Source organism: Danio rerio, chromosome 16, assembly GCF_049306965.1.
Source record: "Danio rerio strain Tuebingen ecotype United States chromosome 16, GRCz12tu, whole genome shotgun sequence".
NCBI classification, from domain to species: domain Eukaryota; kingdom Metazoa; phylum Chordata; class Actinopteri; order Cypriniformes; family Danionidae; genus Danio; species Danio rerio.
Window position 1 is genome coordinate 12,435,677 of NC_133191.1, and position 26,690 is coordinate 12,462,366.

General features: G+C 36.3%; 2 protein-coding genes across 15 annotated transcripts in view; both read right to left on the bottom strand.

The window, feature by feature from the left end:
- pex5 (peroxisomal biogenesis factor 5) overlaps positions 1 to 11,742 on the bottom strand; it is a 32,611-nt gene extending 20,869 nt beyond the window's left edge. For 6 of the 13 annotated variants that reach the window (XR_012391390.1, XR_012391389.1, XR_012391388.1 and 3 more), the window contains exons 1-7: positions 11,488 to 11,742; positions 9,246 to 9,403; positions 6,817 to 6,855; positions 6,595 to 6,712; positions 6,374 to 6,517; positions 4,381 to 4,471; positions 1,363 to 1,453 (exon numbers count right to left, since the gene is read on the bottom strand). Coding sequence is in view for 10 of the 13 variants with exons in the window: in XM_073924753.1 (XP_073780854.1) it covers positions 1,363 to 1,453; positions 4,381 to 4,471; positions 6,374 to 6,517; positions 6,595 to 6,712; positions 6,817 to 6,855; positions 9,246 to 9,359 (597 nt within the window). In the remaining 3 variants the exon portion in view is untranslated. 13 annotated transcript variants of the gene reach the window in all.
- A 4,699-nt stretch (positions 11,743 to 16,441) lies between these two features.
- clstn3 (calsyntenin 3) overlaps positions 16,442 to 26,690 on the bottom strand; it is a 68,388-nt gene continuing 58,139 nt past the window's right edge. The window contains exons 18-19 of one of the 2 annotated variants that reach the window (XM_073925007.1): positions 22,832 to 23,016; positions 16,442 to 20,352 (exon numbers count right to left, since the gene is read on the bottom strand). In XM_073925007.1, the coding sequence (XP_073781108.1) occupies positions 20,203 to 20,352; positions 22,832 to 23,016 (335 nt within the window). In that variant the 3' untranslated portion in view covers positions 16,442 to 20,202. 2 annotated transcript variants of the gene reach the window in all.

Here is a 26,690-nt window from a genome sequence, read left to right on the forward strand (position 1 = left end):
GAAACAAACACATACACGAGGAAAAAATAGGATAGATATAAGTGCAAAGGCAAATTTAAGCACTTAATTTTAAGCACTTAATTTAAGCCAATAGCCTTGTGGTTAGTGCATCGACACATTGCACCGTGGTATTCACGGCGACCCGAGTTCGATTCCCGGCTTGAGGTCCTTTGCCGACCCTTCCCCTATATCTGCTCCACATATTTTTTTGTCTCTAAATCTCCACTTCTTTATCACAATAAAGGTGAAAACCCCTAAAAAATAATTATACAAAAAAAACTTTTCCAGTACTTTACAAGTGTGGCAGATTACATAATTATATATACATACTTCATCACATCATATCAAATTGAAATTATTTTATTCTGTAGTACAATATTGTTTTATAAAAAAAATTAAGGCATGTTTACCCCAAACCCGACATTGAATTACTGTCATTTACACTGGTAAATATTAATTGCTCGCATCTTAAATATATAATGTTTTAACTTAAATTTATTTTAAATTTAAAAAAGACAGATCATGCTACAGGCACGTGCACACACTGCAGTTTTCATTTTACGCAAAAGCTAAGAGTTTATTTAAATAGTTCATTATTATTACCTTGTTAGTTAGATAAATTATTATAAAAGAAACACAATGACATTTTCAATCGGTTTTAAGCATTTTATCCAAAAACTAAGCTCTTTTCAAAGCTTGTAAACACTAGACTAAAAGATAAGCATTTTCAAGGACTTCCAGCAACCGTAAGAACCTTGCAGATAGATACATAAAAAAGGTAAAAAAAAATAATAATAATAATAAATCTGGAGCTAACTAGTAATAATAATTTACAACATTAGAAATTATTATATTTTGATGTCTTAAAAACGAGCCTTAATGCTGGCAGTTGTTTATTACCATTGCTGAATGTGGTCCAAAATAGGGCATAGAGTATTAGCACAACACCAGGGTGAGTAAATCATTAATGAATTGTCATTTTGGGGTGAACTTTCTCTTTAAATGGCTAACTTCAATTATAAAATGTGTGACAGCTCTATAGTAAAAACCTGAATGTTCAACAAACAGTAACATTTATGAATAATTATCAAAATAAATAAATCCTCTGCCAAAAATTCTGTAGCTCATTATCCGAGCCTTTGGGTTTTTGTTGTTGCCAAGTAACACAGCAACATGGTGCAAAATAAAGAAAGGGCTGATCAATTTCTTACCAAAACATTTATTCAGAAACCGACCCTTTCATGTTTGAGGTGGTTCAGAATGTCTGCTTGATGTATCTTTGCTTGTTGACTAAAGTGCTTCATGCTGAGCTCAAAGATCAACACAGAAAGCAGAAGGATCATACACTGAGCTGACTCTCACCTCTGTGTTCTGTAGTTTAGGATCGTCCACTTTGGCAACAAGTTCATTTGCGGTTTGACGTAGTTCTTCACCTGACTGGTATTCTTGAGCCCTGATAGGGTGAAAAAAGGCATTCTTAATTCTTTCAAATATTTTAATGCATGGACATAACGGCTGTCAATTTCCAAAATACCTTTAATATAACTACACTACCTGACAAAAGTTGTCACCTATTCAAGTTTAAGGAACACCAAATAATAACTTGACTTCTACTTGATCATTTGGTATCAAAAGTAGCTAATATGAAAGGAAAAGGCCTCTAGATTACTTTTTTTTTTTGCAAAATAAAATATAATCAAGCCTTGATTTTGAATTATTTAATTAGGACAAGTCTGACTTTGCTTAGACAAAAGTCTTGTCACTTAACAGACATAATGTACAGTATAGAATTTAAAGCCACAGTGCTTTGGAAAAATAATGTATATTGTGTATGACCCCCATGAGCTTGGTTGACTGCATCCATATATCTCTGCAATACACATAACTTATTCATAAAGTCATCTGGAATGGCAACGAAAGCGTTCTCGCAGGACTCCCAGAGTTCATCAAGATTCTTTGGATTCAACTTCAATGCCTTAATAATATTCATATCTGATGACTAGGCTGGCCAATCCTGGAGCACCTTGACCTTATTTGCTTTCAGGAACTTTGATGTGGAGGCTGAAGTATGAGAAGGAGTGCAATCCTGCTGAAGAATTTGCGCTCTCCTGTGGTTTGTATCGTAATGGGCAGCACAAATGTCTTGATACAGTACCTCAGGCTGCTGATGTTGACATCCACTCTGCAAATCTCTTGGATGCCCCCATACTGAATGGAACCCCAAACCATGATTTTTCCTTCACCAAACTTGACTAATTTCTATGAAGATCTAAGGTTCATGTGGGTTACAATACGTCTTCCGCAGTATTCGTGATGATTGGGATGAAGTTCAACAGATCATTCATCAGGAAAATCTAACTTTTGTCACTTTTCCAAATGATCAACTAGAAGTCAAGTTATTATTTGCTGTTCTTACAACTGGGATCCATGACAAAAATTGTGTAAGGCAGTGTACACTTTCCAAACTATGTCAAATTAAGATCTTTATAACTTTCTCAATTTAGGATGTCAAAACACTGTTAATATCTAGCCTGTTGATCTACTATTTGCTAACACTAGTCAATGCAACATAAAAAAATAAACATTTAAAATTTTGAAATAAATAAACATTGTAATAACTGTGAGCTAACACATTTTCCAATATTATCAAAGTAGTATTATTATAAAGTGTTACTGTATAATGCATGTACACTACCGTTTAAACGTTTGGAGTCAGTACAATGTCTTTTATTTAGCAAGCCAGGGTTTTTGCAAGTTTCTTCAAGTGAAATTTCAGATTTTTTAAGACTCTTAAGACTATTATGAATGAAGTTTTTGACTTATACAGAGCTGAACAACAAGCATTTTTTTTGTAATCATGTAAAGAGATGTGTTGCTTTAGTTTTCTTTCCCTGATTAGAGAATAGTTTAATTTGGAGAATTTCCTGTAAACATGTATTACAGCTGTTTTGAACTGCATTTCTTTGCAATAAAAAAACTAAATATAAAAGTGTTGGGTGTCAGCCCGATAGGGTAGCTTTACCAGGCCATAGGTAAATCAAGACCTGTTTAAGATGATTTAAGACCTACAACAGAATAGGGCTCCTCGATTTTGGGAAAAATCATAATCACGATTATTTTGGTCATAATTGTAATCACGATTATTCCAAACGATTATTAGTTGAAGTCAAAATAATTAGCGCTCCTGAGAATTTTTTTTTTTAATAAATATTTTCCAAAAAATGTTTAACAGAGCAAGGAATTTTAACAGTATTTCCTCTAATATTTTTCTTCAGGAGAAAGGCTTATTTGTTTTGTTTGGCTAGAATAAAAGCAAATTTAAATATTTTGAAACCTCTTTTAAGGTCAATATTATTAGCCCATTTAGGCAATATATATATTTTTGATTGTCTGCAGAAGAAACTACTGTTATATAATGACTTGACTAATTACCCTAATTAAGCTTTTGAATCACACTTTGAATTTGAATGTTTGTATTTAAAAAAATATCTACTAAAATATTATGAGCTGTCATCATAGCAAAGATAAAATTAATCGGTTATTAGAAATGAATGATTAAAACTATTATGTTAAGAAATCTTCTTTTCATTAAACAGAAATTGGGGGGAAAAGGTTGCTAATATTCAGAAGGGCTAATAATTCTGACTTCAACTGCATATATTATTTTCCTCCCTGCAAAGGAAAGAAAAATAAATACAATAGAATAAAAATATGAAACAAACTGTGCTTTTAGCATCTTCACCGTAAGAAAAATACTTTAGCTACAAAAGTCTTCAGTCAAGAGCAAAGAGGGATTTTCTCATTTTTTTTATCAATCATGATAAAACAGGCGGCAGCTGTGCTCTGTCACTTTAATGGTTTCGCTTTCACGTGTCTTTTGATTCTCAACTCGTTTGTTTATTACAAAATGAGGGCTAATATGAATAATCATTAAACACCGCGTTTTGACATCTATTTGAACATAAAAGCGCTCGCGTTAATGACTTTAGATGTGTGTGCTCTCTGCTTGTCACAATGTCTGAATGAGACCAAGTGCAGACCGCATGCTTCTGACTGTCTGCACGCCGCACATACATAAGCATGCGGTCTTTTGCGCTTTTAAGAGCAACAAGTGAGGACAACTGGACAGGGGGCGGTAAATAATGGAATAATCGTTTATCTCGATTAATGGTTTTTCATAATCGTTAGAAGTCATAATCGAAATCGGATTTTCGATTAATTGCACAGCCCTACAACACAATATTTCAGAGAATTTAAGACTTTTTAAGGCCTAAAATTTTGCTTTTGAAATTTAAGGCATTTTAAGACTCCCTGCCAGCATTAATAAATAAATCATACGTGATGTTTGTTAATATTATTCCCTCTTAGATGCATAAATACCATTCTTTGTCCTGTTCTCTTTCTCCCAAATCTCCCAGCCATAGCTTCTCCTCTGACTGCTCCAGGTACTCCTCTGCCCAGCGGCCCGGATCTATGACACAGGAGAAAGGGGAAGTGAGTAATGGAAAAAAAGTAAAGCTTTGGAGGATGAAGGGATGGCTGGGCATAGAAGAGCAAAGATTTAGTCAGCGCAAATCAACCTGATATCCAATGGAATCTAATGACATAATGAAATCTAATAGCATCTTTAAAAGAATATTTCTGGGCTGTAACAGCACATATTAAGTGATAATGAAATCCTAAAACACATTTCTAAGATGTTTAGGGATGAAAATGTTTTTGCATTTTTCTAAGCAAATTCATTCTTCCGATTTGAAAAGCAAATTTGAAACTAAAATATGATGTATATGTGTTCATTTATAGTGATTCATAGTGGCTGCAACAAATAGAGAGTAAACATAACGTCATCTGATTTTGAGCATTAATCCACATTTATTCATGATAAAGAGCTCCAATCTGATATATTTATATAGTCAGTAGCAACCAATGTTTTATTGTTGCTCCGCAAGTCTAAACCATTTTTTAATACCACCATAATAAAAAGATGTTAATTTAGTCAATTTTGAGATTTGTATTTCCCATAATTGTTAGTTTTTCACAATAAAATAAAAGAATCCGACCTGTGATTTTATGAACCCAATAGATACTAGATAAAACTAACATTTTGTTCTTTGATTTGTATGAGTGTAACACAGAAGACCCTAAATACATTTCTGATGAGTCAGGGACTAAGACCCAGAGGGAGGCTGAATTAACAAAATAATTAACAAAGCAGATATTGAATTACGCTCTGTATGGTTGGTGTCAGTCAATAAATCAATTTTTCTTCACATTTTCTGACCGATATATCAAAGAAAACCAAGCATTTTATGACATAACTAGCTACTCAGTATTTTGCTTTCATTTTCTTAGATAATCAGGTGAATCAGTATCCGTGTGGGCATTACGACCTAGGGGAGAATGTTAGTTGGCAGAGGCAGTAGCACAACACAAGTTACAGTGATCTTACTGAGGGATATTGACCACACAGTTCAGTTGCATTAAGTACAGTTATTCAGTACTCACACTCTCAGTTTCAAGTCAGTAATGCAAAACAGTTCATCTAAAGCACAGATAAAAGTTCACCTCAGATTGTTGACCTGATCTTACTACAAGCGCTCCGGTCAGTTTTCAAAAGCAGCATCTTGTTCACATATCCTGCACTTGAGTTAGCCACACCCACTTCTTTATATGTAGTGGTGTAAATGGACTAAATCAAATCTATTAGAATTGACAGTTTATTCAACAATAACTATATAAGGTTGATGTCAATTTTATTCGCCCACCTGTGAATTTGTCTTTGTTTTTAAATATTTCCCAAATTATGTGAGAGCAAAGCATTTTTCACAGTATTTGCTAAAATATTTATACTTATTTGTTTTATTTCGGCTAAAATAAAAGCAGTTTTAATTTTAAGTTATGTTATAATTTATTACGTTACAATATTATTAACCCACTTAGGCAATATTTTTTAAATTGTCTAAAGAGCAAACCATCAAATTACAATGACTTGCCCAACCTAATTACCTAGTTAAGCCTTTAAATAGTACTTTAATCTGAATACTATGATCTTGAAAAATATCTAGGAAAATATTATTTACTGTCATCATGGCAAAGACAAAGTAAATCAGTTAGTAGACATTAGCTATTAAAACTATTATGTTAAGAAATGTATTAAAAAAAAATCTTCTCTCTGTTTAACAGAAATTTGTAAAACAAAAACATAAAATAATTTAAATTTAACAGGAGACCTAATAATTCTGACCTCAACTCCTCAATATTTTCAAGCCAAAGCGAGCCAAGCTCCCACAAATTGAACAGTAACATACTGCGTTTCTGATTTTCAAATCAGAGGTGTTATGAACATTTTAAGACATTTTAAATTCATATTGACCTGCCACTTCATTGATAAATTCTCTGGTCCAGTCGGCATCGGCTGGATCAAGAGCTGCCTGTCCAGAAGAAGAGGCGGCATCAGCAGTAGACAGAAACTCTGATGCCCAGTCGCCAGACAGAGCCAGAGCTGCCACATCGGGAGCTGAGAAGTGAAAACATACAGTTATAGTGACATCAACAAGTGTTGAACTTGATGTGGATGTGTGTTTGTGCTGATACCTCTCTGTGGAGCCTGTCTGTAGTTCTGCTGATCAATCTGTTGCATCTCCTCCAGCAGTTGACCCATATCAAAACTATGAGGAGGCCGTTGTGGACCCTGCAGAAACTCACTGACCAGCTGCATTCAAAAAAGAAAACAACAGGACAGGTTGTAAGAACATGATCACAGACTATATGAGCTTATACAAGCTGATCAAGTCATTTAAAACAGATTATACAAACCTCTTCTTCAGTGGCTATTTCAATGGGAGTAGGAGGAATCTATGGGGAAAAAGGGAAAAATCCTAATCAATAATATTTTCAAGATTGCAATTAACAATTACTTAAACAATTAATCTACTGAAAAAGGATTAGATTAATCAAGTGGCTATTTTTGAATGCATATTTGGAATATTTTCTCATTGGTTGATTAATTCTTTAATTCACTTTCTAATAAATAATAATCGCAACTACTACTATTAATAAACAATACAAAAAAATGCAATACTATTAATAAAGGTTTATTTAAACAGCAGGTCTACAGACCTTGCATTTGAGAGAATGTTGTTGAATGTGAATAAAATGTATATGTAAAAATAACAAAACAAATGTAAGTCCAAACTTTTGGTTATGGGATTTGAGATTTTTGAGAAATTCTCAAAAATTAAGTCTCTCTTTTTATGAATTCCCTGCATTTTAATATATTTGTGTCAAAGATGCTTTATTTATGTTTCATTGCCATATCAGCAACATTGGCTATATTCATGACAAGACCTATACTAAATATACAACAATAACTTTTTAAACATTGCCCTTAAAATATTTCCAGTAACACTTTATAATAACTACACACTATGAATCATTTTTTAAATACAAAAAAATATCCAGTAAAATATTATTTACTGTCATCATGGCAAAGATAAAATAAATCAGTTATTAGAGATGAGTTATTAAAACTATTATGCTTAAAAATGTGTTGCAAAAATCTGCCCTCTGTCAAACAGAAAATGGGAAAAAAATAAACATGCGGTCTAAATATTCAGGGGGTCTAATAATTCTCACTTCAACTGTATATATATATATATATATATATATATATATATATATATATATATATATATATATATATATATATATATATATATTAGGCATGCCACAGTTCTCAATAAAATATTGAACCTTACGGTACGACCTCCACGGTTCAATACGCGCTTGTGAATTGCGGTTTTCTCGGTTTTGCATTTATTTCAAATATATATATATATATATATATATATATATATATATATATATATATATATATATATATATATATATATATATATATACATATATCAAATTGCATCACAATTTGTAAATAATGCAATACTAAATTTAGTAATAAACGATTAAAATGGGCGACGCAGTGGCACAGTATGTAGTGCTGGTGTCTCACAGCAAGAAGGTCACTGGGTCGCTGGTTCGGGTCAGTTGGCGTTTCTGTGTGGAGTTTGCATGTTCTCCCTGCGTTCGCATGGGTTTCCTCCGGGTGCTCCGGTTTCCCCCACAGTCCAAAGACATGCGGTACAGGTGAATTGGGTAGGCTAATTTGTCCATAGTGTATTAGTGTGTGTTAATGATTGTGTGTGGATGTTTCCCTGAAAGGGTATCCGCTGCGTAAAAACCTGCTGGATAAGTTGGCGGTTCATTCCGCTGTGGCGACCCCGGATTAATAAAGGGACTAAGCCGAAGAGAAAATGAATAAATGAATGAATGAATGAATGAACAATTAAAATGTAATTAAGTATGAAAACACAATCATTGAGCACATTTTAAATGCGCTTATAAGTCAAGAATACAGCATTTGTAGTTGAATTTATAAACTGCTTACTAACGTCTATTTAGAGTTAATACTTAACATATAAAGAATTAACTATTTGCTAATGCTTAATAGATGATTCATAGTGTGTAGTTATTATAAAGTGTTACCATATATCCTTACACAAGTCACAGGTGTTCCCCTTTCAATAAATATGAGTGTGTACGCCTTGAGTAGCTGATTCTACATCTCAGATGTACACCCTGATTATGTCTGTTTTCAAAATGGTAATCATTTCCTTAATTTACAAATGGATTCACTTCATACAATATTTTGTGTTAAAGATATGTTGGTGATTCTATTTTCCCTAAGTGTTTACTTCAGAATTTCATATAACTTTAACAAAAATAAAATGTCAACCTAAGTGAAATAATATTCCATCAATCAACAAAACAGATATATTTATGCAAAATAAAAAAAAATAATTTACACCTGTACTTTAAAAAATACATTAAAAAAAAAGAATAAGAGTGATCATACTTAATGTTCTTTAAAATGATTCAAAACTGCTAACAAATAGGTATAGTGGCAAAGCATAAAGACTTAAAAGGAGATCTGACTAACATTTTGGAGCTGCACTGTGATGCTTAAATATGCCTGACAAGCTTATTTTGTTATATAAACTACTATCTTGCATAAATCAGGCTAAAATGATTCTCATTCCAATGAATGAGCTTAAGCTTTTGATGCTTGAAAACACCTTTTTATCTCTGATCCATTTACATAACCAATGTCACCAAATATATCAGCACATCGTTTGGTCTCAGCCCTTAACATGTAGTCATGATTACAAAAATAAGGTTTTGTAACTTACAGTGGGCGTTGATCGATGTCTCCAAGCCCCGCCCTCTTGGGTCATGTGACCAGTCAGTTTCATGAGGGGATTGGCTCCCCCACATTCCGCCTCCACTAACTCCCGCATCGCCATGGCAACACACCCTCAGGCTGGATCAAACTAGCACCTTAAGATATCTATAAGTAAATGAAACATCATCACTGAGTGGTATGGAAGTAGTTAAAAATGTGACATTAAAAGTTTCGAACAGTAGTCTGGGACCTTTTTAAATCTTTTTACCAATCCCAAACCATTGGGATAATGGCATTCTGGAATATTTTCATGTTTCACACTGCACTTAATTTACCCAGGGTTAACAAATAGTCCTGAATATGAAGGAGCAGCCTAAATCTTTAAACTGGGTCAATGTTCTTCTTCATTTTATTACAAAAACACAGCATACAACCAGTTGAAATAAATGCTCTACCATCCTCATATTATATACTGCTGACTGCAACTCTCTCTATCCTGAGTGGACTTTTCATGAAACTGTCTCCTATATTTACTGCAACTCTTGCATTTGCATCACTATTTGACTTCACTATCAGTGTAAAATAACGTGTTGCTCAAGTTGCAGTGTAAATCATCCTTTGGCCTGGAGTTAAACAAGGTGTTTAGAAAAGATGATAACCAAGGAGTATTAAGCAGACTATTTTATGTCTAAAGTCCAAATCCCAATTTATTAACATTAATAAATAATTATTTTAACAGCTCAATATTTTTTCTCCTTTTACAAATTTACTAAGTGAATGACAGTTTTCTAGCCTGAAGGATAACCACATTACAGTGCCTAATGTAAAACAATGGCTTTGTGTTGACATGAGGTAAAAAAAGACCCGTGACCAATTTAACACAAGAAAAAAATAAATGTTTTTTTTTTTAATGTTTATATATATGTTGGGATCAAATGTTGGGATCATTATTTATATATATATATATATATATATATATATATATATATATATATATATATATATATATATATATATAAAATGATCCCAACATTTGAAAAAGTAACCATTTTCTATTATTTTTGTTACACTATAGGATACAAAGTAAGGATTATGGGGTCAAATTTGATCAGCTAGCTATAACACACACACACACAGACACAGACACAGACACACACACACACACACACACACACACACACACACACACAAACCTTAGAAAATATAAACCTTTACTTGAATATTATACAACGATTTAAATAGTCTGTTAAATAAAACACTGACGATGGAAAACCGAGATATTCAGAGTTTTTGATGGATCATGAGGTTGCTTCTTCATGCAAAACAGATGTGCAGACCGAAAATAAATTAGTTGTTTCGTTTTGGAGGTTTAGTGAAGGTGTATCCCTTCTTACCCTTGAGACAAACAGATTATACAGAATACTAATACCACACAAGAGGTAATATATATTGCAGTAAAGTTTTTTTATTGTTATTAAGTATAACAAACACTTTATAAACAATTTTACATCATTTTTACAGGCTGTTCTAGAGAAATGCAGAGTGCATCTATGGGTCCTGGTCCTCTACAGATGAAAACCACTAACCTGTAACCCAAAGGTTGCAGAAAATCTATAACAATTCATAACAGTTACTGTAAACAGTTTAATCTCAGCAGGTGATTTGTTTGTATGAATATCTGCCTTTAAGTCCTATGTCACCTTACCTGGCATGAAATAAAACAGACACAATGAATCATCAGCTTGAGATAAATCCAGCGGACTGAGCCACCTTTCCACTGGCATAAACATATGCTCCATCAGCTTATCCAGACTAGAAGGATTACACAGATTTCATTGTTCCTGAAAACAGCTATTAACAATTAACCAAGACTGCATGTGAACGACCAACTTACTGTCCTTATGCAATAATCCCAAAACAACCTGCTGGCCAGAATTGATGGACAAAATTTAATTAGTGAATCTAGCAAGAGAGTTTGGGTTATGAACGGGCACCGGTTGAATGGTCATCGGGTCATTGATAACATACAGTGGATACAGTCAGACTAGACACTTTTGCACTGATCTGCTGTCAGTTTTGCTTCAGCACAGAAACATTAGTGAGTGTGATGAGTCTCCTCTAACGGCAGTCAACGTTATCCACAACTATTCGCAGTCGTGTTTGCGTAGCGTTAGTATTGAATGGTTAAGGATAAAGCTGATAGCTCAACTGCAGACAGTTAGCTTACAAGCTAAATAAACTCCACTCACCTGCACAGGCGACGTTGTCACCTCTTTTTCTTCTCTTTCGCCTTTTATCCCGTGAGTAATGCGGTTAAAACAAAGACCAAACCCGACCGAGGAAAGCAGGCCCTAAAGACACGGCAGCGGTGGACGGTCCTCTAGTTGTCGGGGTCTGACGGCTAAAAATGCTGCGCTGGTGACCGTCCTGTCTTTATTTACCTTCCCCGTGTGGCCCAGTGAAACAGGAGCGAACCAGCCACACGAACCTACACGCTACGCTCCGGCTATTCACAAACGCCATTTGCGTAAAGAGCGACGGCAGGCGCTTTGAGCTACGCCAAGCGTCACGACGGATGTAGGCAGGTTTACGCTGAAGTTACGTAAAATTCCTAAAGTGACAGCGCATGTCTTAATGACAGGATGGTATCCTTTTGTTATCATCCAGGAAATGTGCTTTTAAATGGTTTTGTACAGTATTTTAAATGAATTCCTTTTTGTGCATTACTTGTTTTTTTAGATAAAGTTGTGTATTATTTTAATAATATGCTTGTTTATTTGAATTAGTTTATCAATAAACGGCTACAACGTTGTAGAAAAACACTCAGGTCAATCTACCCTGAAAAAAAGATGTGCAAACAATTTATATGTGGTGAATTTAAAAAAATCAAATTTTATTTATTAATGGTCAACTTAACTTGTTTGTTTAAATGTGAACCAAATAAATTGTTTACAACCACTTAACTTAAAAAATTTTGTAAATCCAAGGAATTATTTTAATTTTTTTTTCAGTGTAGGGCACTTAAACTTTATTAGTGTGTAAACAAAACACCAAAAAGTGAGAAAATAAATGACTTAGATATAGTTTAAATATATTATGGTTCAAATGTCTGTATAAGGATGGCAGACAAACACTAAATATAATATCTAATATTAGCTGATCTATTGATTTGTTTGTTATTTATGCTGACGTCGCTCTGCTAAAGTAAAGGTAACCTCCTGGTTGATGTTAGACAATGATATTATGTGATGTTTATTCTTAAAGTTTGTGACTGCAGCTAATTTACTGTATGTGAAAACAACAAAGATGTCTTGTTTTTAATTTATTAAACACATCATACTCTTCGAGGACTCTAATTTTGATGTTTTTTACCATATAATAATAGCATTTAGTTCCAATGTTTTTTTTTTTTTTTAATATAAATTATAAATAATTTCAGAGCACTTTAAGACTTAAACCACAGTATTCATTAATTTATTTTTCTTGGGCTTAGTCCCTTTTTTTATCAGGGGTCACCACAGCGTAATGAACCACCAACTATTCTGCCATATGTTTTATGCAGCGGATCCCCTTCCAGCCATAACCCAGACAAACCTCAGTATATTTGCTTCAATTATGCAGAATTATCTTATATGTTTTATTCATGCATTCATTTTCTTTCGGCTTAGTGCCTTTATCAAAGGTCGCCACAGCGGAATGAACCGCCAACTTATCCAGCATATGTTTTACACAACAAATGCCCTTTTAGCTGCAACCCAATACTGGGAAACATCCATACACACTCATTCACACACACATCAGGCCCATAGCCGGGGGGGTTTGGGTGGTTCGAAAGACCCACCCTCCACTGACAAAGGTGCAGAATTTGTCCCATACATGAGCTCATTTGACATATTTTGACTGCTTTTCCATCACAAATATTGAAAATAACCCATCGAAAAAGGCTTTAAGACCAAACAGAATCCTCTGCTGGCTGTCGTCACTTCAGCTTATCAGTTTTGATCAATGCAAACAATTGTTTTTCATGAGTCCAACATCTAGCTGTGCCACAATCTGAAGAAAGTTAAGTCATCTTACACTACTGACTGACTGTACTGTTGTTAAATACAGAAAACATTTTACAAGTAACTTTTATTCCAAATCTTGGACCTTATTGGTGAAACAAAAAATTATCAATAAAAAGGTGTAAAGCATCAAAGGTGGTCAATATTAAAGTTAGGGTTAATTTTAATAATAATCAGACTATTGCTATCCATTAATTTTCAATTGAACTTTTTTACAAAAGAAAAATGTAGAAAAAAATGTTAAGCTTTATTTATTTGTTTATTCAAACTGAGTAAAATTGAATGTAGTGGCCAGAATGTTATTTGGTTAATAAATAACAAAAAGTTACAGTTTTTTATTAAATACATCTCGCTAACACAATTGTTTTTGTTATGTTTTTTTTTTTACAAATTTGTAAGGAAATGTTTTGGTACATCAAAAAGTTTGGTTCTGATGACCATTCGACAAGCTAATTAAACAAAAAAGTGCTTAAAGGGCCATGAAACCCTTCTGTTTCGGCAGGGTTTTTTACACCTCTACTTTGGAAAAAGTCAGGAAAGTGGGCGTGTCCAGCTCTGTTTAGGGGAGTGTCGGAGGAGAGAAAAAGGCATGGTCCGTAAAAATTTGCACAAAAATGGGAGTGTCGGTTTGGGCACGTGCTGATTTTCACACAGGCAAAACAAACACACAAACGCAGAGTAGAAAGACAGTGACTATGTTTATCAGTAATCAAATTATTTGCCAAATTATTAAATAGTGGACTTTAACTGCAGTTTGGCTCTTTCATTCAGGAATTTCATTCATGCCCCTCATGACAAATGAGGAATTGCTGGAAGCGTGTATGTTTCATGCAATGTTTGTTACAGCATGACGAATAAGAGAAAAAAACCCCTCTCTGAAACTTAGGTGCACTCTGTAGGTAGCGTCAGAAAGCCGTGTGTGTTATTCCTGTCACAAAATGCAGCAAAAATCCTCCATGACGGTAACCTTGGTTGTGGTGCTTGCACGTTTACACTCGGGAGAGCAGCATTTACAGCAGATTTTTCAGTCCATAATATTGTAGTGATATTAACATACGGTAAACTTTATTAACTTAGAAATCATATGACTAAGGTCTGTCTTTAAACACTGAAAGAGTACTGCTGACGATACGAACTAACTTCACCTCTGAGTAAACAAACAAGGACCACTAGTCGCTCACTTACCAAATATGTAGAGACAGGACAATCAACACCAACTGGTTCTGCGTCTTTATTAAAAGGAGACAAGCGGCAATTCCAGATTTCACCATTTCCACATGAGAAAAGCTCTCGGGTAAACAATGTTCCTTAGACATGTATTTCTATGGCACGTCGCGTGCACTGTAATCCACACGTGAGTCCAGCAGTGCTCTCATAAAGGGAAAATTAAAACAAAACCTTCACTGCAGCACATTATAAAAACAACACTGACGACCCGTATCTCCAAACAAATTATGTTCTCCCACTTGGCAACACAACACAGCGTCTCTCTGCCATCTGAACACTATAACTGGTAAAAACAGGCTACACAACTCTCAAAACAGTCTTGGAAGCTATCATGCATATTAATGAAGTTGCACCGCATACACAATAGAGTGCGCTGATTGGTTTGAACCAAGTCTTACTCATGAATGAATGCAGCACACTCAGAGACGTAATAACTAAGCCCACCCGGAATCTGCGAGCGCAGAATTCCGCAGATTTCTGTAGATTTTTAGCCCATAATTAATTATGTTTATTTACTTGAGTAAATGTGTGTAAATCTAAATTTATTCATTCATTCATTTTCTTGTCGGCTAAGTCCTTTTATTAATCCGGGGTCGCCACAGCGGAATAAACCGCCAACTTGTCCAGCAAGTTTTTACGCAGCGGATGCCCTTCCAGCCACAACCCATCTCTGGGAAACATCCACACACACACACACACACACACACACACACACACACACACACACACACACACACACACACACACACACACACACACACACACACACACACACACACACACACTACGGACAATTTAGCCTACCCAATTCACCTGTACCACATGACTGTGGGGGAAACCGGAGCACCCGGAGGAAACCCACGCGAAGGCAGGGAGAACATACAAACTCCACACAGAAACACCAACTGAGCCGAGGTTCGAACCAGCGACCTTCTTGCTGTGAGGCGACAGCACTACCTACTGCGCCACTGCCTCGCCCTAAATCTAAATTTATTTAGTTTTTTTATTAATTACAGTAATATTATTGACTAATTTGAAAATGTTCATCTGATTTATGTACAATGCAGTTTGTTAAGTAATATTTTCTGTCTTTTAGTAGATATCTTATATGAGACTCTTGCTTTGTTTACCAAACAAAGTGGATCTAATTAGATTTGCAATTTAAACATTAAATAGAAGTTAAAAAGATATTACTTTTTATTTCACATATTAAGGTTTTAGTTATGATACTCCCAAAATAATTCCGCAGAAATCTGCAGATTTTTACCAAAATTCTCCGAAGAAATAGCAAAAAACGTCCGCAAATTCCATCTGGCCCTGGAAATAAGGAAGTCCCAGGTACAGACGTCCAGTTTACATGCTGGAATACATGCTAAGATCTCATGGCGGTGACGCAGCTTCAAAAATTAATTTTAAACCGGAAGTACGAATTTGCTTGAAATAACACAAAAACAACCAATTTTCACTTTTTAGTGAAATATATGTGTCCTAATAGTGTTTTTAGCAGTGTGGGACACATATACGACTGTCAACAGCTCAAAAAATGTGGTGTTTCGTGACCCTGATGTCATTAAACGGTAGTGTTTAAACCTCATAATTAAATAGAACCACTCCTTTTACCAGGCCTGCACATTTATACACAACGGCCAATTTAGTTTACCCAGTTCACCTATAGCGCATGTCTTTGGACTGTGGTGGAAACCGGAGCACCCGGAGAAAACCCACACCAACACAGGGTGAACATGCAAACTCCAATCCTTACTAACCGTTACATTCTAAAACTTTTCACATCCCATTCACAGCTAAAATAATATTACACAAATTATGTTCACATATTCTATAACTAGTACCGCTTGTTCTGAAATACGTGTATCATTTTCAAGACGTTAACATGAAAAAAAGAGCTCACCTCTGACGTCGTCCATGTGTTTTTATTATGAATTTTTTTGAACATATTACTTCTTCAGACGGTTATCAATAACAATCAATCCATATAATTCATGTCATTGTGTCAATAAGTATAGTTAATTGTCCCAATGGTAACCATTGTAATAATATAGCTTATTAATGCAATTTGTATCCATTCTTAATATCACACTGCAAAAACAACAGGCCTTTATTTACTGACAGGTTTCCACTGTACACTAACACAGACAGAGAAATAGTCACAGGGAGAAAGAGAGAGAAGGAGTGCGAGCTGAAAGGAGGACGGGTGGCACGGTCGTACATTCAGAAAACCAAAAAAAAAGGCGAAATAAAGCAGCGTGTATCTAAAGAGTGTCAGGAGAGAGAAAAAGGGAAGATGACAGCAGAGGTGAAAAGTGTTCTAGGCATAACAATAATGTGCCTTTCCGTTTCACTGTGATATTAATTACACGATTGAACACACAAATAAATAGACATTCATCAAGCCAATCGTTACCGCTCTTATTACTAATACTATTATTGTCATTATCACTGTATATTACCAACAGAGATATTCGAAAAAGAAATACCTAGCCTATCCGAAAGTGCAAAGACTGAAAATGACCAAAAAATTAAATGATAATAATAGTAGTAGTCATTTGTATTTACATACATTTAAGTACAATCAAAACTGCCCAGGTTGAGCGAACATTCTGATACAGCAGAGGGCGTTGTGTTTGTCGTGAGGTTGTGAGAAGAGTCGCACAAAAGATCGGTGTGTGCGCGCGTGTGTATTGTGATGCTTAAAAGAAAGCACTTGCATACCTAGCTGTAGTCTATCACTATGACGAAACACCTTTACGGACTAATCCTTTATATCTGTACAAGGGAGTTTGTCAAGGAATGTATCGAGACAGATTGTGCAGAGGAAATACAGCTACTGGAGTGTTTTGTACTGGGCACTACACGTTATATTAAGGCCCCGATATACTCACTGCGAACTTCGCTTTACATTTGCAACTATGTAGCAACTAGAGTGTGGCATTTATGTAAATAATGAAGTAAACACAAGGAATGACAGCGACAGAGAGAAAACAGTTGTTAAGGAAGCATCAGATTGGGGAAAAGTGGATTTAGCTGCGCAATTCGGCACTTCAATCACATAATGTTTATTTAATCTACTTGTTAAGCTTTCATTTCTCTATGCAGGAAATGACTGGGAATAACAAACGGCAGTGAATGATCAAACTACTTCATCTACAAACAAGTGTTTATGACTATACATAAAAATAAAATTTTTATAATAAGAAAATACAAGTTTGCAACATCAAGCAGCATAACAAGCTGTTCTTACAGCTAAAAAAATCAATGGAAGTGAATGAAACTGGAAGTTCTAAGCCAATAAAATTTTGATGGCTGTGCCTGCTCATACGTGAAAGAATAAGATCAATACAAAATATCATTCATTTATTTTTCTTTCACTTAGTCCCTTAATTATTAGGGGTCACCACAGCGGAATGAATCGCCAATTATTCCAGCATATGTTTTACACGGCGGATGCCCTTCCAGCCATAACCTAGTACTAGGAAACACTCATACACACTCATATTCATACACACGCTCAAACTCTACGGCCAATTCACCTATACCGTATGTCTTTGGACTGTGGGGCTAACCGGAGCACCCGGAGCGAGCACGGGGAGAACATACAAAGTCCACACAGAAATGCCAACTGGCCCAGCAGGGACTCTAAATCAGGAACATTCTTGCTGTGAGACGATAGTGCTAGCCACTGAGCCACCGTGCCACCTCAAAATATCATATTTTATTATTATATGGTATATGGATATCATATCGTATTATTATTTCTTTTAAAAGCTTCTCTAATATGATGCAGCTTTCTAGTGCAGGGATTCTCAACCGGTGGGTCGCGAGATGAATTAAAATTAACTTAAATATTATTCTATTGATTTCATAATTAAAAATGGCATAATAAAATGATAGTAGTAATGGCATTTCCTGATTTTTTGTGATTGAACAGGCTAATTCGGACCGCAAAAACAGCCTCACTGTTAATTAGAGACATAACTGTGGCTTAAATTTTTTAACCGCTGCGTGTCAACTGGGTCCACATTCTTGTATAAAGCAAACTGTCACGCAAATGTAACAATGATTATAATAGCCAGCTCGAGCATGCCTCATGTTTGCGACTCGTACTGAACCAGAGTCAAACAAGTCCGTTGATTTACAAACTATGCGTGCTCTCTTTGTGTGAACACTTTATAATATCCTCATTGTCCAAATTAACGTCTTGTAAGTGTTTTATAACTGCTGCTCGTTAGTACAGGAGGATCCAGCGAGACTTAAGACACTGTTCCTGTCAGCGAACTCCAATAATGTCCAGCTACAAACCCAACCGCCTTCAGATTGATATGCCTCAATAGATTTACATTTAGGGTTGTTTATTTTAGTAGATATAGATAAATAGATTAATAGGAGTCAGTCTAATTCAAAGCAGCAGCAGTTTTATTTTTTTGCCATCTCCTGTAGTCCTGTCAGGTTCCTTTACTGTAAAGGCCCAAAGACTCTGCAGTTGTAAAGATTAACTGAAGAATTCAGGAGTTTTGCACCTTTCTGCGTTAAAAAAACAACAAAAAAAATTATCTTTTATATAATATTAAAAAAGGTGTATATATAGCTTTAAAATAAGCATTTTCTCTAGACAATCAGTTTAGGCTGAAGAAAAAGATGGGCCTCGAAGTGAAAAAGGTTGAGAACCCCTGTTCTAGTGTGTGATGACGTAAACTAAAAAAAAATCAGAGAAGATTTCTAAGACCAAAAAGGCGGAGCCTCAAAGCCACACCTACTGATTATGTAATCACCATGGAATGGACCAATCCGCTTGTTAAGTCGTGCGTGTGGAATACTGTTTCCGGGTCCAAGCAGCTACTCATTTTCATTGAGAAAGTATTCGTTTATGACCACCTTTTAGTCAATTCAACTCTAGTGAATTTTATATAAAATCATTGCATACACGACTGCATCACAGACACCAATATTTTAACAATTTATAAAAAAATTGATCTCTTTCTGGTCATCGAATATTAGGCATGGATATATATATATATTTGATCATGATTTTCGAAAGTATTACATCCCTTTGTAAACGTTTACCATTTGATCTCCCTGTGCAGTTTGATAGAGTGCTTGGACCCGGAAGCCGATTCACGTGAAGTCACACTTAACAAGCAGACGGTAATTAGAAAGTAGTTTCGACTATAAGCAAACTTTTCCAGATGTTTGTTTTGGCAAGTGGTATTATGAACTTTGTTTTTGGCATGATATTATAAAACATGACGTCACATCAATTTATTCTTCGCTATAACTTTCAGTATATCGGGGTCTTTAGTTATATTTCAGTGTTAATTCGTTGACAACAATTAGCGTTAACAATTAGTGTCAATCCTGTGTTTAAAACACTTTAGTGAGCACGTCAGTTGGAAAGGCTGTATAATGAACGAACATATAAGTGTGCCATTAATAAATACATCTGGGTTGAGAGGGAATGCGCTGTGCATTGTGGGAGCGTACATTCCAGAGAGAAGCGTTGCATTCACTGAGGCTGAGATCCTATAATCGTGTCTCAGTTGTGTTAGACACTTTCATTTTCTTTGATGGTGCGTCTGTGTGTGTGTGTGTGTGTGTGTGTGTGTATTCCTGTAATTAAATGAGTGGGAGGTGTTTAGTATGCGGGTGTCATCAATTGGTTCAGTAGCGCCTAGGGGCGGAGTCTCTTCCCTCTTTCTTGATGATGATTCGCTGGTCATCACTGGTGTCATCGGGTGAATCCACGACTTCTTCCTCATCCTCACACTCTCCTTCCATGTCTGTTGTGATCCCCATACGGTTCTCATATGTCTATATGAGAAAATAAGACATGATTGAGTAAGATAACATGATTATCTGAATGGAAAAAGGAAACAGTTTCCACAAAATTATACACCTTTATATTAAGTATCAACTTTGGCAATAATAATAAATGTTAAAGGTTTGAAATGCATTTTTGATCAAGATACTTAGGGAAATATCTGTGAAAGTGCCTTAATCTTTTCATTAATATAGTTTAATATTTTACAAAGGGTATATTATACACCTGAACGATTGCATAAGATAGGTGATTCATATTCAGAATGTTGCTCAGAGATGCCCAAAGTAGGGCATTGTAATCTTTGATTTGGCTCAGAGACTGATGTGTGAGACGGATGGAGAGGGTGTGTCAAGTGTATTAAACACAGATATCCTCATTTCCAATTCGATGTAAACTTTTTTTGTGTGTTTTATTGCTGTGCTACAGAAAAACCCCTGACATTAAATGTTTAATATAATGCAGTAAATAAATCAGATTTAAGGGAAAATAGGAAATACTGTCACTTGACAGATAGAGGACTATGCAGAAGTCATCGGCGAGCAAATGAAGCCAATATCCAGTGTAATTCTGTTAAATAAATAAATAAATTTTTAAAGTAAAACAAATAAATTAAATTGTTTTGTTTTTTCTGTAAAGCACAGGTGTCAAACAGTTTAGTTCCAACCTTAATTAAACACACCTGATCAAACTAATTGAGTCCTTCAGGCTTGTTTGAAACCTACAGGTAAGTGTGTTAGAGCAGGGTTGGAACTAAACTGTGCAGGGCTTCAGCCCTCCAGGAATTGAGTTTGACACCCCTGCTGTAAAGTGTTTATCATAAAATGTAAAAAATACAGTATAAATAAATATAAAGCAATGTTTTCTAGGGCGAGGCACTGGCGCAGTAGGTAGTGCTGTCGCCTCACAGCAAGAAGGTTGCTGGGTCGCTGGTTCGAACCTCGGCTAAGTTGGTGTTTCTGTGTGGAGTTTGCATGTTCTCCCTGCTTTCGCATGGGTTTCCTCCGGGTGCTTCGTTTTCCCCCATAGTCCAAAGACATGCGGTACAGGTGAATTGGGTAGGCTAAATTGTCCGTAGTGTGTGTGTGAATGTGTGTGAGCATGTTTCCCAGAGATGGTTTGGAGCTGACAGGGCATCCGCTGCATAAAAACTTGCTGGATAAGTTGGCGGTTCATTCCGCTGTGGCGACCCTGGATTAATAAAGGGACTAAGCCGACAAGAAAATGAATGAATAAATGAATGGTTTCTAGTAATTTTTAAACATTATTAAATAAATCAGAAATTTAGCAGTGGAAACTATATTTGCCTATATATATATATTGATACTATATATCAAGTTTGGCTTTTGGCCAAGATGTAAAAAGATGTAAAATCGAGGTTGGTACATTATTATATATGTTTTGGACATGTTCCAAACTTATTGGAGAAATATATTACAAACTATGAACAAAATTGCTAATGTTAATCTTTCACATGACCCAAGATTTATGTTACTGGGCGATGAATCAGTTCTTCAGCTCGATCAAAGGAAGAATCTACGTTTAATTAAAATGGCTCTGATAACAGCAAAGAAATGCATTGCTATACTATGGAAATCAGTAGAACTGCCGAGTCATATTGTATAGCTTAGAGCAGTGTTTCCCAACCACGTTCCTGGAGGACCACCAGCTCTGCACATTTTCCATGTCGCCTTAACCTAAACACACCAGATTCATATCATCAGCTTATTAGAAGAGACTGAAAGACCTGTATTAGGTGTAATAGATAAAGGAGACATCCAAAACATGCAGTGTTGGTGGTTCTCCAGGAACATGGTTGAGAAACACTAGCTTAGAGAACTTTCATCTTCTGTTCCTGTTGAAAAAGTAATGTTTATTTTATAAAGGAAAAACATCAATGTTTGAAATGATTTAGGGCGCAGTTTTTAAATGCATGAATAACTTGGATGTTACATTGACTGAAAAAGCTGATGAAAAAATATGACACTTCACTGCTTTAATCTTTTATTTGTCATCTTTGTTTGTTTACTTGTTTATTTTACACATCAGCTCGATTTCTCACATATACGTCCATTTAAGTGTTTTGTCTTGTAAGGGTGGGAAGGGGAGAGGGGGTTGGGGGGTGTGGTGTTGGGGGGTTGAAAAACTATGTTTACAGTACAAGTATACTGAAATGATTCTGTGAATTGTTGATGTGAAAATAATAAATGTATAGTACTGAAAATTAAGATTTGAATAACAGTAACACATGATATATATATATATATATATATATATATATATATATATATATATATATATATATATATATATATATATATATATATATATATATATATATATATATATATATGTTATTCAAATCTTAATTTTCAGTACTATACATTTATTATTTTCACATCAACAATTCACAGAATCATTTCAGTTAAGTCAATTAACATTGATTGGATGTATCTTCTATTGGAATCATACCTCCATTGGGTTCACAATGATGGTGAGGGCCGAATCATCCCATTGGTTACCGCCCTCCTTGCCTCCACCTCTTGCTCCTTCACCACGGCGGTGAATGGAGCGAATGCGAAAAACTCCAAGAATCACCATGACAACCAGGAAACCCACACACACCATGATGATGACAGTGGCAGCTCCTGGAACCACTATAGACGTGAGGATATAGAGAAAGTGTTTATTCTAACAGTCCATCATTTTACAAGGGTTATATCATGAAGTATTTCAAAATATATCTTTTGACATTTAGGGCAGATTTAATAACAGTTTGCACAAACCCTCTATTGGCATTAAGAAACTACTGCCATAATTTACAAAGATTTAGAGCTTGATTTTAGCAATCTAGGTGCAAAGTCTAAAGCGCATGGCGCAGAAGCATTAAGGGCGTGTCCGATCCACTTTTGCTATTTTTAGGACAAAAAATATGGTTTGCGCGATGACGCATGGTCTAAGGCTGTGTTTACACCAGACGCGGTACGCGCAGATAAATAGCACTATTCGCGCGTAAATAGACGCGTGAACATTGAGTTTACTCGCTTCATTCACGTGTCAAATCTGCCTTATTCTTGCATCTAATTCACTGAGCAATTGACTTGGATTTGCTTCAAAGGCAGGGCTTCTGTCTGCCCGATGACTGTAGCTTCATTGCTAAATAGATAATATGGTTTTTATTAAGAAAATAACTGTGTTTATGTGCTTTATGAAGGCTCAGAAACAGCGTTGATTTATTTGGAGCAGTGTCTGAGTCCACTAGATCCTTTCAGAGATGCACCCAGATCTGTGAGCTCATAAACTCCACCAGAGACTTAACCTGGATGATGGAAGCTTTCAGCTGTGCTTCCGACTGAGCCGAGCCCAGTTTGATCAACTGTTGCCCGGTGTTAGCTGGAGGATTTCACCCCGAGACACCGACAACAGGCGCTACATCATAAGCATGCCCCTACAAGAGCAGGCTTCTGATTGGTTAACGTGGCGTGAATGAATCGTGCCATTCACGCCACCTTATTTGCACGTATCGTGCCACAGGATGTCTATTCGCATCTTTGCATCGACTTAACATGTCCAAACTCGCATTTGACGCTTCTTCTGCATCTGGTGTGAATGCAGCATAACAGGGTTGTGCTTATTCTCCTAATGAGTTACAGGTCTGTTTTGAGCAGAACTTGCATTAAACCAATCAGAGTCTCATCTCTTATTCCCTTTGAGAGTTAGTTGCTTCGCGCCATGGCACATTTGGAGAGGAAAAACGAAACGCTTCACTTGTGAGAAAACCAACCCAAGCTCATTCTGGAAACATAGCCCCGCGGACGTTTCTGGAGACCGCGATTTACGTGGCCGGAGGTACGTAAAGGCCGCGTTTGGTTTTTTTCAAGCGAACGCTGCGGGGCGGTGTGGCGCCGCTTCGCCCCTTCTCTTTGCGCCAGCCGGCCGACGGCTCGCCTCCGAGTGGAGGGCTTTCCCGATGCAATTAGTTTGTCCGCTTAGCTCACAGCGTTGCGTCGGTGGAGCGGAGGCCCCGGACGAGGAGGAGGAGGAGCCGGCCGCGGTGGACGACGACCGGGATCGAGTCCGGGGAACAGCAGGTTCCGGAAATCAGGCAAGACGAAAAACGGAATCCGAAAAATAAGGGCGAGAACGCGGCGGGATCCGAAAACGCGGTCGAAATCGAAGACGAGGGCTTTTGCTTTTTTTTTTTTTTTTTGGACGGCTTTTGCGAACCGTCGCTCGGGTTTAGGGAAGGAGGAGGAGGAAGAGGAGGGCGGCCGAGTCGGCCGATCCGGCGGCTTCTCACGCTAGAACAGCGCGGGCGCGAACAGCGCGAACGGCGCGCGCTCCCGAGAGGCGCCCGAGACGTGAAAAAGCGCGCACAGCGGCCTTTCGCGGATCCGCGAAAAACAAAAACTGCTCGAATACGTACCTCCCGGGACGTAAATTGCGGTCCGCAGAAACGTCCGCGGGGCTACGTTTCCACAATGAGCCCGGGTTGGAGAAAACTGTTTAACAGACTTCCATTCGGCCTCTTTACTTTTTCTTTACTTTAATCTTTCTTTACTCCTTTACTTTCGTAGATAAGGAAACGCACTCCACTGAAGACATCCATTAGCCTACATATTTAATCACATTTGTTACGGGCAAAGATTTGTTTAAAATGGTTTCTAAATTCAGTTCTAATTTCCAGCAAACAAATAAATAAACAAAAATAAGTTATATCCAAACACATGGTCTAGTCTTATGCCCCATATGGTGATGCATACATCTCCAAAACTCGATAGGTGGACAATTCTAAACAATTTTTTATTAACCAAATATAAGTATGCATATTATAACTAATACTGCTAATGATAATAACATTATAATTAAATGCAAATTGTAATGAATAACCTGAAAACAGCCCCCTGGACATGGAGAAGGCATGGAGGCAGTGTTTTTTATATCTATGAAGTAAATATTACTTTTTGTAACATTTTAATCTTTTTTTGTTTCTTATGTAAATATAATTGCGTATTGCTGTATATGCTGTGTGTATTAAGTGTTTGAACCTGCATGACACATAACTAACATGCTCTGTACTGGACTTTAGACCAGACTTTACTTGGTCAATGGCGTGGTCTGTTTCAGCTTCCCAAAATAGCAACACACCAATAATGCGCCTTAACACACCTCTTTTCTGAACTGGCTAACCCATGAGTCCAGTTCTGAAAATAGCAACAAATCACGCAAAACACGTCTTGCGCCTTATTGCGCCACATGTAGAGTCCATTTAGTGTACCATCAGTGTGTAACAAGCATTTTTGCGCATACAGTTTCACTTTTAGGGGTGGGAGACTTCATGATCCAATTAAGATTCAGGGAGTCATGATCCAATAGCAAAATGATTCTTGCGCTACATTTTTACATATTTCTTTGGCTGCGCAAATAAATCTAGCCACCTTTACATTTGAATCAGTACTGAAGTTTATATTTCTACTTTTGTTAATGATTGGAATATATTTAAAACAGTACTTAGATATTTTATCTTAAAAAAAATGTATTTTTTTTAACAAAGGTTTCAGGACGAACAAGATCTGAATGTAACATCCGCAGCAAGAATTGGTACAACATCGTGAAGCCAGTTGCACACAGTATACAACAAAGCCACATCTTTAAAAAAAAAAATATTTTTGTCCATCTTTTAGCAGAGTACATTGGAATGGTAAAAGCTGTGTCTGAAAGCTCTAAAATGCAAGGGTATGGGGTAAAATCCATGGAAGGAAGGCATTAAAGCATATCTGAATCCAAACTTTCTTTCATTTCCCGTCTCTAGATGTAACTTCTGATCAAATTTCAAAGACAGCATAGTTGTGTCCTTTACTGCCATCAACATCTCACAATCCAGCGTGCCTCATTTCTTACAGTTGAGCAAAAAACTAAACATGGCATCTTGAAATGGATGCCAATGTGTGTGTAAATGTCTATTTTTGACCAACATTTTCCACATTTAATGGCATTTGTAGTGGGAAGTTACTATTGTGGTAAGCAAATATTCCTTTAGTTAGCAGCAAAACACTCTCCATTTTGTTGTGCGTGATTAAATCATTATGCTGTCTATGAAGTCTGTCTGAAATCCCTTTTCCGAGGTGTCTTCATGTGATAACATTGCCTCCAGAGTCACTGTCTGATTGGGCAGCTGGGCAAAGCCTAAGCTTTTAGACGCAGCCTTTATCAGAACTTAGCAATTACCAAGCCACATTCTTTTTAATTTGCCCTGCCCTTGGTCATTATGGAAATGTCTTCTTTAATTTGTGCACTGTCACTAATCAACCACAGAACCTTCCACTCCCAT